Source organism: Acipenser ruthenus, chromosome 1, assembly GCF_902713425.1.
Source record: "Acipenser ruthenus chromosome 1, fAciRut3.2 maternal haplotype, whole genome shotgun sequence".
Classification (NCBI taxonomy): domain Eukaryota; kingdom Metazoa; phylum Chordata; class Actinopteri; order Acipenseriformes; family Acipenseridae; genus Acipenser; species Acipenser ruthenus.
Window position 1 is genome coordinate 59,906,069 of NC_081189.1, and position 14,273 is coordinate 59,920,341.

General features: G+C 37.4%; 1 protein-coding gene across 1 annotated transcript; it reads right to left on the minus strand.

Moving 5' to 3' along the window:
• Nucleotides 1-15: 15 nt before the first annotated feature.
• LOC117962415 (carbohydrate sulfotransferase 14-like) lies at nucleotides 16-8,055 on the minus strand. Its single transcript, XM_034034339.3, has 2 exons — nucleotides 7,642-8,055; nucleotides 16-4,801 (listed from the first exon to the last, which is right to left on the minus strand). The coding sequence occupies exons 1-2, from the start codon at nucleotides 7,930-7,932 to the stop codon at nucleotides 3,983-3,985; spliced, it is 1,110 nt and encodes a 369-aa protein (XP_033890230.1). The 5' UTR covers nucleotides 7,933-8,055; the 3' UTR covers nucleotides 16-3,982.
• Between the last annotated feature and the right edge of the window lie 6,218 nt (nucleotides 8,056-14,273).

Below are 14,273 nucleotides of genomic sequence, written 5' to 3' on the forward strand. Positions count from 1 at the left end.
TCAGTCCCTGGCCACTCCTCCAGACACACCTGTTCAGACAGCATCTGTAAACCTCACAACTCTCGACCATGCTAGACTATATGACACCCACTTGCACCAGTATTTGCATCAGCTTGTACTTACACATTAAAGGGAGACAAAACCAAACCAGGTAACTACAGACCAATAAGCCTGACTTCTATTATATGTAAACTTATGGAAACTATAATAAGATCTAAAATGGAAAATTACCTATATGGTAACAATATCCTGGGAGACAGTCAGAATGGTTTTAGGAAAGGGAGATCGTGTCTGACTAACCTGCTTGATTTTTTTGAGGATGCAACATTGACAATGGATAATTGCAAAGCATAAAACATGGTTTATTTATATTTGCAGAAAGCTTTTGACAAACTCCTGCATAAAAGATTAATTCTCAAATTGAACGCAGTAGGGATTCAAGGAAATGCATGCACATGGATTAGGGAGTGGTTAACATGTAGAAAACAGAAAGTACTGATTAGAGGAGAAACCTCAAAATGGAGGGAGGTAACCAGTGGTGTACCACAGGGATCAGTATTAGGTCCTCTGCTATTCCTAATCTACATTAAAGATTTAGATTCTGGTATAGTAAGCGAACTTGTTAAGTTTGCAGACGACATAAAAATAGGAGGAGTGGCAGACACTGTTGAAGCAGCAAAGCTCATTCAAAATGATCTAGACAGCATTCAGAACTGGGCAGACACATGGCAAATGACATTTAATAGAGAAAAGTGTAAAGTATTGTACGCAGGCAATAAAAATGTGCATTATAAATATCATATGGGAGATACTGAAATTGAAGAAGGGATCTATGAAAAAGACCTAGGAGTTTATGTTGACTCAGAAATGTCTTCATCTAGACAATGTGGGAAAGCTATAAAAAGGCCAACAAGATGCTCGGATATATTGTGAGAAGTGCTGAATTTAAATCAAGGGAAGTAATGTTAAAACTTTACAATGCATTATTAAGACCTCACCTAGAATATTGTGTTCAGTTCTGGTCACCTCGTTACAAAAAGGATATTGCTGCTCTAGAAAGAGTGCAAAGAAGAGCAACCAGAATTATCCCGGGTTTAAAAGGCATGTCGTATGCAGACAGGCTGAAAGAATTGAATCTATTTAGTCTTGAACAAAGAAGACTACGCGGTGATCTGATTCAAGCATTCAAAATCCTAAAAGGTACAGGCAATGTCGACCCAGGGGACTTCTTTGACATGAAAAAAGAAACAAGGACCAGGGGTCACAAAGGAGATTAGATAAAAGGGCATTCAGAACAGAAAATAAGAGGCACTTTTTTACACAGAGAATTGTGAAGGTCTGGAACCAACTCCCCAGTAATGTTGTTGAAGCTGACACCCTGGGATCATTCAAGAAGCTGCTTGATGAGATTCTGGGATCAATAAGCTACTAATAACCAAATGAGCAAGATGGGCTGAATGGCCTCCTCTGGTTTGTAAACTTTCTTACGTTCTTATGTTCTTATTACTGAATTTAATATCTAAAGCAACCATATGTTTGAAAACATTTTACTCAAACAGAAGTACTGTGTATAAAATATTGTTTTGATGGTTCTAAAGCATTTTGTTACTGTTTGTGTGAGTTGTAGTTAAGTTTACATACCCCAATGGAAATGTACCATTTCTAGACATTTCTCAAACAAAGAATTATAGGAAAAATCTTTTGTAACAAAAGTTTTGCTTTTGTGAATGAGGAAAAAACGTTACAAGAAATAGATCTCCTTTTTTTTTTTTTTTTTTTTGCAAAACTCAAAAAATGCTAATTCAAAAGTATTCATACCGACAAGGAAAATGAAATGAATAGCTAGTTGAGGCACCTTTAGCAATAATAACCTCTTTTAAACGATTAGGATATTTGTCAATGAGCTTTTGGCATGATTCTTTAGTGATTTTTGACCAGTCTTTAACACAAAAATGTTCCAGTTCATTCAAATTCTGAGTACTTCTCTTGTGCAATACTCGACCTATGGTTGAAATGGAAACCCCAGTCCCACTTGTAGCCAATTCACTTTGAATATCTTTGGCAGTCAATCTCAGATTGTTGTTAACCTTCCTCACAATTCTTCTTCTTGTTCTTGGTGAAATAAACTCTTCAAAAAATAAATGTACAAAAAGGGGGCATTGTACAAAGAAAACCAAAATGCTGAGGTTTTTTTTTTCGTCTATTACTGTCATAACAGAAAATAGGATCACAACAAAACAAAACATTGATCACTGTACGTAACATTTACCTTGCAAGTGTTTTGAAAGCGTGAAGCATTTTCGAGTAATAATGTACCTTGTACAACCCCTATATGTAAAATCATCTGCCTCTAAATGTAAAATCTTGCTTCCCCCTAAATGTAAAAATGATCTTTGCCCCTAAATGTAAAACCATTCAAAACTATGAACAACTCTCAACTTAAACACTAACTGCTATACCAATAAAAAACAAATACCTTTTTACATGTAGGCGGAGGTGTTTTACATATAGGGGTAACTTTTTACAAATAGGGATAGACTTTTTACACATTGTGAGTTATTTACATTTAGTGGGAGGTTATTACATATAAGGGTAGATGTTTTTTACACAGCAGCAGGTTTTTTTTGTTTTTTTAAATCGCATCCAGTTATTATACTGGCAGTAACGCTGTCCAATAGCAGCTAATAGAAACAGAAGCAGTATGAGGAATTTGAATGCAAGAAGCATGGACTGTGTGATGAATGAAATTTGGATAGCGGTCCCAATTGAGTAAAGGTTGAAGAGAGGAGCTGTTGGGAGGCTCAAAATCCCGCTGGTGGCTGCATTTGAGAAACGTTGTGCTAGTGGACTGTGTAAGAGTGGATGGAATGCCTGTGCATCCCCTGGGTGCTTCCATTATTAAGACATGCCCAGCACAGAATATGGAAATATGTATAGTTCTGGCTTAAGTCTAACTGGGCACTCATAGGTCTGTCTGTCTGAACAGAAAGTGAAATATTAAAACACAAAAGGAATAGTGTTGGCTTCTTTCCTCAGTTCTTGTGTTTTGACAGATGCTGAAACACAATGGATAGGTACAGAACTGGCCAAGTATCAGTAATTTCACAGAAACAGTTTGATGTATTAAAAAAAAAGTAATTGTAACTTTAATCCATGTTAAACATACATAGCATTTTAAAACATCAGAATCTTTATTAAAGTATAAAAATGGTCTGTATTTACAACCAGCTCTTCCAGAGATTTCAAACAGACACAAGTTCGCATACCTCCAACCGCTCCTTGTTAAATCAGCGATTGCATCATATTGATAAAATGATTTTAAAAAATGTATTACAATGGGGCTCCCGAGTGGCGCATCCAGTAAAAGCACTCGCTAGAGTGCAGGATGCGCTCTATAGCCTGGACGTCGCCGGTTCGAGTCCAGGCTATTCCACAGCCGACCGTGGACGGGAGCTTCCAGGGGGCGGCGCTCAACTGGCTGAGCGTCGTCCGGGGGGAGGGAGGGTTAGGTCGGTAAACAGTGGCTATCTGTCCCCAGTTTGCTTTTTCCTTATAATTAATTACATGAGTATTACAAGAAATGTCATCAGGAATAAAAAATACTTTGTTTTAAAGATTATAAGGGAGTTCGACTTGAAAATATGTTTGCATAAATACTGGGCAAAACTTTTGGTTAAAACAGTAACAGTTCTTTACCTAGTTTAAAAAGTTATTTTAGTTTAAAATGCTATTTGGTACCATATATAAAAAGACTTAAAATTAATTGCAATACTGTGAAGCCATAAATATTTTTGAGCCTTTTATTATGCATTTTTCGTGTATGAAAAAAAATGCAAACATTTTTGGCACGAATATCGTATTCCACTAACAATACATACTTTGTAATATTGCAACAGGTCGCCAACATTTCTGGAGCAAAATAGGTTTTATGAGTGTGATTCGTCAAATATTTTGGTCGCAAATATTTATGCTCCCATCTCTGTTAATGTCTGCAAAATGCACTTGTTGTATTGGGAAATGGATAAGTATATAATGAAAAGTCTAAAATATATTTTGGTAATAGGTCTCTTAAAAGCCTTTGTGGTATGTTACACAGGTAGTAATGCAGAGTTTGTGTGGTGACTGGTTTATACCATGTTTGTCTTTCTGGAAACTGAATGTGGGCAGGTGCCCCAATTAGCTGAAGAACATGCTGGGCATCCTGGTGAAGTCTTTCATAAGATCCGATAAAATCATATGTTACAGCACATGGCTGGCATAAATTGTAAATGGGCATCCAGTGCTCATTCATTTTCTCCACATCCTCATCTAGCAAGTAGTGTAGAAATTCAGCAAATGTAACATCGTCTCCATTAGTTTTTCCAGGATTCTTTCTGTACCTTTTGATTATCTCTACACCATACCTCTTCTGGTAAGCTTCAATCTCTCCAAACTTGTTCCTGTAGGCTGACAAAAGCCTTTCCATGGGGTCTCTCACAAACATAAATTTAAAGTAAGTTTTTAACCTGTATTTGATTTCCTCTGGTTTCAAGTCTGCGAGAAAGACCAAGTCATTCTTGTGATCCATCTTTATCTTTACATCCACATTCTCCAAAGCCCCATTAAGGACTTTTACAACACGTTTCCAATTGGAGCAGGCAACTTTAGGCACATAACAGTACAGGAACTTGTGCTTGTCGCTGACTAAAATATGCTGAAGAACAGTCCTTCTTTGTACTGGAGGAAGTGTCCAAATGCTGTGGGGCATGTTCTTCTGACCGCACATGGTGCGGATAGTACGATTGCGTATTTCTTGAACAATCTGAAGAAAATAAAAGTAGGTTTTGTAACAATAAAATACATGTAAACCTAAAAATATTAGTACTTTCTTGTTTCCTCCACATTCCATTCTGACACTATATATTTGAAGACGATTCTGCTAAAACATCCTCATTTTTTCCTTAAGTGTTTACATAATTATTTATGTTCAGAACATCCAGATCCTCACAAGACTAACTTGCCTGTGTTTTTCTTTGTGAGCAAATGTGATAGGAGAGACCCTTCATAAGTACTGCCTTTAAGCTGTTAGCACTTTAACATAACACTACAATTCCATCTAGCAGCAGCATGAGAGGAGCACCAAATCTAAATAAATAATGTTATATTCCTCAGAGGAATTTCTGAGGAGCATTAAAATGACAGCTTGATTGTGGCTCATCCAGTTAAAGCTCTGCTGCTGGGAGCGCAGGATGAGTCATACAGCTTGGACGGCGCCGGTTCACGTCCTGGCTGTGCAAAGAGGCCAAACTTTGCTGGGGGCTCTGGAGGAAGCGTCACATTGGCTGACGCTCCCGTGGGAAACCAGCAGGTACTTCTTCTCATCACGCAGCAGCGAACCCTACTGGCCAGACACCAAGCACATTCAGGGTGGATAAAAAACCAAGGCTGATCTCTGTTCTCCCACCCACCTCTGCTCTGGATTGCTCGGCGTAAAAGCGATTCTGGCTTTAGGCTTGTGAGATTCGGAGTACGCTCACATGCCCTCAGAACGTCTGTGCGGTGTGGGGATTTGCTGCGGTGAGGAGAAAAAACAATATTGGCCATTCCAAATTAGGGGGAAAAAAATAAAAACAATAATTGGTCACTCTCAATTAAAAAAAAAAGAAGTCTGAATCTGGTCAATCTCAAATGTTACTGGTGTAGTGTTATAAGGTACGTGTCAAAACGTAGTACGCAGCACACTGCGCTTGCTTAAACAAGTTCTGCTAAAAAGCAGGAAACACCCATTCAGATCCGGTACGTTATGTTGTTTTCAGTCTTTTACATCTTTTTAAATTGAATTTATCATATTTTCCAGTCTTTTACTTTGTTTTTAATGAAATTTATCATATTTTTCCACCATTAAGAAAATAGTACATGAATATTTATCATATGCAGTACATTGGGTCTTGTAAATGTGTTTACTTGTGCAACTTTGTGGTGACGTCTCATTTTGACTTGTTTGTCGTGAATTGTTTTTCTTTTGAGAGAAACTGGTTGTCTGTTTCCAGTTTAGGTTTGCAAAAAAAAAAAAAAGATGTATAATTAACTTTAGCATTTGCTTTAAATTTTCCTACAACCCTTATGACTATAGCAATTGATAGCACCTGTACCAAAATCTGCCATTACATGGTTCAAGTTTTGGTACGCGTCCCACATTCTGACCATGTACCACTTTCTGGCCCTACACTGGTAAATGTCAACATTTGCCAAATAAGGTGGTAAATGTCTGAAATTATTAAGAAACAGATTGCTTTTTAGACGGTTAATCTTATGATTTACTAAAGCTTATTGGTAAATGCAGGTATATCATCAAATCATTTATTTATTCCTGCATATAAATTGTCAATTAACAAAATACTCATTCATGAGCTTACAGTAATGCACAACTGAGCAATTTAACATGATACTGAACAATATTGTGATCCACTAATGTAGAACAACCAACATTCTGGTAGATTTGGTATAAACAATTCACAATGGCGTTGAGGTTGTACTCAAGATACGTAGTAGTTTGATGAATATAACATTCTGTTAAATGCAAATTATATAATTTAGGGCCTTCGTTTTTTCAACAGAAAATCACACTTTGGTTATGACACAAAACGCCACGAAGACAGGCACTGAATAGATATATTTACTTATTGCAGCATGGTAGACTCTTGTGGCACTTGGAGTTACACAGGACTCCTGAAGCCTTATACAATGCGTGAAGCGAAACATGTTGTCATTAGCCAAACACACTTCGTTATTCTTGAGATTTGCTGATAAATGTTCGAAGTAAAGGCTTTAGCGTTACCGTGTTTATTTCGGACATGTACTGTACTGCTTTGCTTGCTAAATGTCGACACTTAACAACAAATGTTAAGATTTGCCAATATTCCGCTGTTACCGGAACATATATCAAATTGTTTAACTTCCACTTTTATTGTTTTGTATTTCACCGAACTGTAAACGTCTAAGTAGTCTACTGTATAGCATAATTAAAACCGTATTGTTTATTATAACATAAAATTTTTGGGCTCTCTACTCGCATTGTATTTCTTGTAAAATGCTCACAGTCGAGCAAAGTACCGTTTTGGGAAAAGGGCAGATATTTTCCTTGCTGATAGTTTTAGCAGAGGTCTGTGCAGTTCTTACTGAAGAGAAGCAAGTCGAGGCACTTGTGTGCCTGCAGATTAAACAGCCTTTGGAATGTAAACAAACTGGGTCATTTGAGGTCTTGTTTCTGATGAAGAAAAGTTCAAGGTATGACCACAGAAGACTACAATTAACAAGAAACCAGCCTTTAGATATGTAAATAACAAATCATTGTGGAACAACTGCAGATTTACTTTGGAGTTGTCACGAACGGACTTGTTTGCACGTATTATTGGCGATTTCCAACACCGTTCTCTTTATGTCCCATCATAAATACTGTGCCAACTTTGGGTCTTTTGTAGAAAATTCTTAAAGTGATGGCTGATCAGTTTTTTTTTTTTGTTGTTTTTTTTTAACTGATAAAGTGCTGCAACAGAATGGATGGTCGCATATACAACAATGCAGTAAGTAGTTAACTATCCAAAGTACAGAAACCACAACCATGTCTCGTTAATTCTAATGGGGCGCTTATGACTTTCTTACCTGAGATTCTGTATCCACGTTTGGATCTTGCTTCCTTGTGTTCCTTATGAAATCAGATCTGACCCCAGTACCCCGGGGTGGCGGGGTGTCCATGTGGTTGAGCATCCCCTTTTCGATCATCAAGAGGAGGCCGCCAGACGCTACAATCACTGCGAACGTCAACACCGATGGTAGAACTGCTGAATGCCTTCTTAAGGAAGCTGTATTTACACGCGGCCTCAAATTAACTAAAGAACCGCTTCTTGCTGCATTAGTCCGTGGCATTCCAATGTCCAGCCTGCGAGGTAACATTGTAATATATATATATATATATATATTTTTTTAAATAGTTGGGTACAAAGTAGTATCAAATTAACTAAAACGTTTTCATTAATTCAGTTCAGTCTCCAACTTCTTCCACAGTTATCCAACAAATAACACAGGGGGCTTTCTACGTGTCCAAACTGTACTGTTGAATTGTGGGAATTGCAGTTCTGATTTTTATTTTTTTATTATTTCTGAACACAAGTTTTAAATAATTTTTGTGAAACAAACTTACAACTACAATTTCCATATTACGTAACAGTTCAAATAATTAATTGTGGAAACAACAGCTGAACATTAGTCTGAAATACATGGTTAAAACTACAAAGATTCTTTTTTTTTCATAGATTTGTATTTGTATTATAAACAAACCTTTAAAACTTTAATATCCACTCTTTGGAGAGCGGTCCCCAGTGGCTCACGCAATAAAATCAGGACTGCAGTACCTTGGTAACAGGTTTAGCAGGTACAGTAAAATGAGGACTCAGTACCTTGGTACAGGTTTAGCAGGTGCAGTAAAACGAGGACTGCAGTATCTTGGTAACAGGTTTAGCAGGTGCAGTAAAATGAGGACTCAGTACCTTGGTACAGGTTTAGCAGGTGCAGTAAAATGAGGACTGCAGTACCTTGGTAACAGGTTTAGCAGGTGCAGTAAAACGAGGACTCAGTACCTTGGTAACAGGTTTAGCAGGTACAGTAAAACGAGGACTGCAGTATCTTGGTAACAGGTTTAGCAGGTGCAGTAAAATGAGGACTCAGTACCTAGGTGCAGTAAAATGAGGACTGCAGTACCTTGGTAACAGGTTTAGCAGGTACAGTAAAATCAGGACTCAGTACCTTGGTAACAGGTTTAGCAGGTACAGTAAAATGAGGACTCAGTACCTTGGTAACAGGTTTAGCAGGTGCAGTAAAACGAGGACTGCAGTACCTTGGTAACAGGTTTAGCAGGTGCAGTAAAATGAGGACTGCAGTACCTTGGTAACAGGTTTAGCAGGTGCAGTAAAATGAGGACTGCAGTACCTTGGTAACAGGTTTAGCAGGTGCAGTAAAATGAGGACTGCAGTACCTTGGTAACAGGTTTAGCAGGTGCAGTAAAATGAGGACTGCAGTACCTTGGTAACAGGTTTAGCAGGTGCAGTAAAACGAGGACTGCAGTACCTTGGTAACAGGTTTAGCAGGTGCAGTAAAATGAGGACTGCAGTACCTTGGTAACAGGTTTAGCAGGTACAGTAAAATGAGGATTCTTACTATAAAAAAGTGCTTAGTATTTACAAAGGAGGCTTAGAAAAAAAATACCCTTCATTTTTGCATGGACAATAAATGTTTAGTGACAATACATATTCCACACTGCTGCAGTCATCATCATTACAAAGAACACCATGCGCATGTATTATCTCGTGAGCACAAGTTAGTGCTTAATACTTTTAAGAGATTGTGGTAACGTCAGGTGATTTTCTGTTCTTTTGTCATTTTTCTGTTTGCAACACTGTCATTTTGGTAGATGACTCATCATTTTGTGTTGCAGGTGTATTCACTTTCTGAGAAGTAAAGCAGGATCGGGCTCTATCATCAATGGTCCCAATAATGACTCGCAAATCACTGACATGACTCAAGTTACTCACTATTATGAAGATTGTCATGGGTTAAAGTAGCTTTCTCTTATAAGTTAGTCTTCAGGAGCTATGAACTGTTGTATGACGTAGCCTATAATATGTAAAGGGCATAATTGTGCGTTTTTTCTTTATGATAAATCGAGATAAATTATTCATATTATTCTTATTATTAATAATAATAAATTACTTGCAAATCATGAAACGTGACTCAAATTACTCCTTTTGCATTTGCTATTGTAACTGGGTGACATGTTCCAGACAGTAAGGCCCTGATTTACCTGAACCCTAGCCCAACAGTGTTAAAGCGCCCAGATTGTCATAATGAAACTGGGTTAGTTTAACCCAGCTGTTGTTGAAAAAAACACTGCGCTGTATATGACTGTATCCCAGAAACCCTTGTAATGTATAATAATAGGTGCCCACGCCATAGTAAATCTATTATTATTATTTATTTCTTAGCAGACACCCTTATCCAGGGCAACTTACAATTGTTACAATTTATCACATTATTATTTTTACATACAATTACATTTTTTTTTACAGATTATTTTTACATACAAATACCCATTTATACAGTTGGGTTTTTATTGGAGCAATTTAGGTAAAGTACCTTGCTCAAGGGTACAGCAGCAGTTTCCCCCACCTGGGATTGAACCCACGACCCTCCAGTCAAGAGTCCAGAGCCCTAACAATAGGAAAATCTGGGGCTGCTAGGCGTTCTTTAATTTAATTAAAAGTCGCAATATATGATGTGATCTAAGAAAATTTAAAGTGGTTTTGGACACATTAAGTTTTGTGTACTACAGTATATTAGCATATCTGACTGTACCGATGGAATATTATGACAAGAATAAATCCTCCTGTATTTTAATTCGGTCTTGTCTTTTCTTTATTCTCATCCGTATGTACACACAGTATAGAACCTGTTTCTAACAAACTACGGCGTTTCACGTAACCAGGGGAAATATGGTAACGTACTACCGCAAAGCTTTAGGGGCTATGTAAGCAATAAGATACGACAGGGTGTTGGTTGAGCTAGATTGTAACAACCGTACACTACCAGGGGCGTACTGACGCACGAGGCCGTAGGCAATTACATTATTATAAATGTAATAGTTCCAATGAATTTAACAGATAAACAAATTATTTTTTAATAATACATTAAAATAAATTAAATAAATTATCAGAATATTTTCAGTATACCAGGGAATGTACAGTTTTCAAAATTAAATGCTTGATTACACAGTTGGACTGATTGTGCAGCAGGTGGCAGAGGCTCTGAGTAGGGGAGTTTGTTTCTGCCTTTTGTTTACGAGTTGACGACGGTACTGCAGAGAGGATGTAACTCCAGGACTTCCTGTCTTTCTCAGCTGGTGCGCAATAGCTTCTTAAACTACCTTATAAAATGGGTTGGGAGATATCTGCGTCCTGAGTACAGATGACTTAACTTTGTTTAAGTCTGTTTGGGATACAGCAGGGTGATGTTGTGACTTGACTTTTTGTTGTCACGTGTAAGTTTTCAGGACAGCAATGAAGACGCTGTTTGCTGTTTTAAAGTGGGTATCTGAAATTAGGTTTATAGGATCGTCCCACCATGGGAGAATTTAAAAAATGATTCAGGCCAGCTCGCAAGCTTCTGTAGCTGCTAACTGAATACTATGCGCCAGCTGATGTTATCAACTTCAGCAAAGAAACTTCTTAAAACTGTATTTATTTAGGTGCAGTTTTCCAGTCCATATTATTTTTTGTTTGTGCGATCAATCATTAAAAACTAACACAGCCCAAAAGGTAACTTTTTTAGTATTCCGCTCTTCTTTATTGGCTTCAGTTGTATTCATTTCAGCAGTGCTGAGAGAGAGGTGTCTTGTAGTACTCACGGTTTCATTTTTTTCCTGACCTTTTTTTTGAAGTCTGACGTATTATTATTTTGTTTTTATTGGGGAAAAAATGGCGGCCAATTCAAAATTTAAAAAGTCTTGTGGGTGGAGTAACTCTTTGACTCTACTAATGCTGATGGTGCCCAATGTGCTGCTAGGGATTGCTAGGATTTTAAAGGGTGAAAGGGATAATGTAGCTGCCCCCCCCCCCCAATATGGAATCGCAGCTGATTGTATGCCCCACCGGTGTATCGCCGAAGTGCCACCTGATTGGACCTTACAGAAGCTACGGAGATATCGAATGGATAAGGCTATAATATTGTATTTATGTGATGAACTTAAAGAGGATTTAGAGTCAAGCACTCTGAGGGGTCATGCATTGCCAGTATCGCTCACAGCCCTGTCATTCTTTGCCACTGGTTGTATTAATTTTCATAAAGTGCAACCGGGTATGGAAGATATTTTATGCCAAAATTAAAAATAAATAAATACACAAATAAACACATTTCTATATACATGTATTTATTTATTTATTTATTCCTTTATTTTTCATTTTGGCATAAAAGATCTGCCATAACCGGGTACATTTACAAAATTAGGCTACTGCTGTTTTGTTTTTCTCTGCCTTTACTGTTTTTCAATCCCACCAGTCCATTAATTGAAATCCTAATATGACGTAAAAACTGTCAATTGCATCATTAACACAAAATCTTTTTTTTCCAATCAGAAATACAAACATGTTCATTTGCTTTCATTTATTTTGGTACCCAGCAGCATCAGTTAACAGCTTCCGCCTAAACTACAGGATGAATCGTGCTGCACACAAAATATAACTGCAAAATACAGTATTGCTGAACAGTACCCCAAACCTTCCACAAAGACAGTAGGAAACTGTTTACAATATTGAGAGACCACTAGGCTAAAGTACAAGTGGTCGCGGAGTTTGAAAAAGAGACGCCAACGAAACATAAAACAGTGCCTCATACCAGCCTCTATGCAAAGACAGTTACGAGAGAAGACAAAAAAAATGTTAGGAAGCTAATTTTAATTGAACCATTTAAAAAAAAAAAACATAAATAAGAGAATAGCAGTACCGGATGAAACAAGGGAGAACCCATACTTAATTACTGACACTGGTAGCTACAATGATATGAATATGAAGGTAACAGCTGTAAATATAAATGTGAAGGATATTATCACTGTTAATTTTTTTTTTTTTCCAAACTTTGGAAAGGGCCCTCTGAGTGCGTGGGCCCCTGTGCAGTTACCCTGGCTGCACCAACTATTCCTCCACCATTGCCTCCAACTCCAAATTGCGATACTCTCAATAATTTAACAAGTTAATCCCAGTTGGGTAAGTGGTTCTCTGCAATTGTTGGGTTTAATTAAATACTAGAATCAATTAATATGCTTGCCTAACTTAAAGCATTATCACTGATAATATCCCTAACCATAGCACATCAGTTTAATTGTTTCTTGGCAGTGGTAATCTCTAGTTGGTTTCATAAAAAAGTGTCTTTTCACAATATATTTGCATCACAGAAGGCCATTTTCCTTACATTTGTGATAAAGTACAAACCCTTCTAATTGACATCCTCCAAATGGACAGGATGCATTTCAAGAGTCTGTAATTTGTTCACAATGACATGATCTCATCTCAGTTGTCTACATGCACGTCAGTCTAAAAACTACTTTGTAGGATATGGCAAAATAACAAGGCTTCAATTTTATAATCCCTTAAATACTGTAGACATGCTTGAAGAACCCAAGGGCACATAATGTTGCCATTCCTTGCTTGGTTTAGATGCCAAATTCTCCCAAGCACAGCAAGATTATGCTTTTCATTTGAAGACAAATTACTGTAAATTTCACTTGATGCCAGTAACAGAGAGCTTCTGCTCATGAAACAAGCGTGGATTACACACATTTACTGTTGCTGTACAAGAATCTGAAAATAAACTAAGTTGTTTTAGTAACAATAAAAATCAAGTAAGCATCTAAAGGGTTATTGTTTAATGGATACTGTCTGTGCAGTTGTAAATTCAAAGGTTACATTACTTCATTATGGCTGTCATATTAAGCCAGAGGTCAATGTCTTGATCACCAACACATTACACATACAGGGTTTATATTAACCTGAAAATATGATGTTACTACTGAAATGGTTTCTGAGATATGAGGCTTTGACACTGTGGAGGGGAAGGCTTGGAGATCAAATTTGACCTAGGGGATCACAAAATATGTACTGTATGTGTATAAAGCCAATATCTCAAAGCATTGGGCACCATCTGGAAACTAAAAAGTCACATAACCCAAAGATGTCGGCTGGAGGCGGGTTTGCAAACTAGCTCCCTTTACAAAGATTATTTAGAAAAAACACATACTTGTGTTTTTGGAAACAAAAACCTGGCACCACCCACCTATCTTTTTATAGTGTGGACATATGGAACAAGTTTGGATCAACTTCAGCTTCAAGGCTGCTCTTCCTTCCAGTCTTAGACTGAAATGTTTTGTGCAATTACTGTATTAATTTGATGGTGTCTTGTACACTACTCTGGTGCTGAAACTGTATGTACCATAGCCTCATCAAATAAACACAATGCAGCTGCCATATAGACACACCTTGACCCTGTTCTTAAATTATTAAATGAAAATGATCCAGATAGCTCTAAGCTCTACATCAGATTCACTGGTGGCTAAAGCAGTAGATATCCTTAATGCAAAGGCTCTTTATGATTCTGTAAACCCTCATACTTCAGTGATGCTGTTTTGCCACAGAAGAAGACATTAGGAAAGTAGAGGATATCTTGCCAAGATAACTTCCAACAGTATGTGGTAC

Bases quoted from the DNA above. Each gene is read 5' to 3' on its own strand.
- LOC117962415 (XM_034034339.3), bottom strand. From the start codon at position 7,932: ATGTTACCTCGCAGGCTGGACATTGGAATGCCACGGACTAATGCAGCA. The intron at 4,802-7,641 runs GTAAGAAAGTCA...TATTTTCTTCAG, and splicing joins ACGTGGATACAGAATCTCAG to ATTGTTCAAGAAATACGCAA.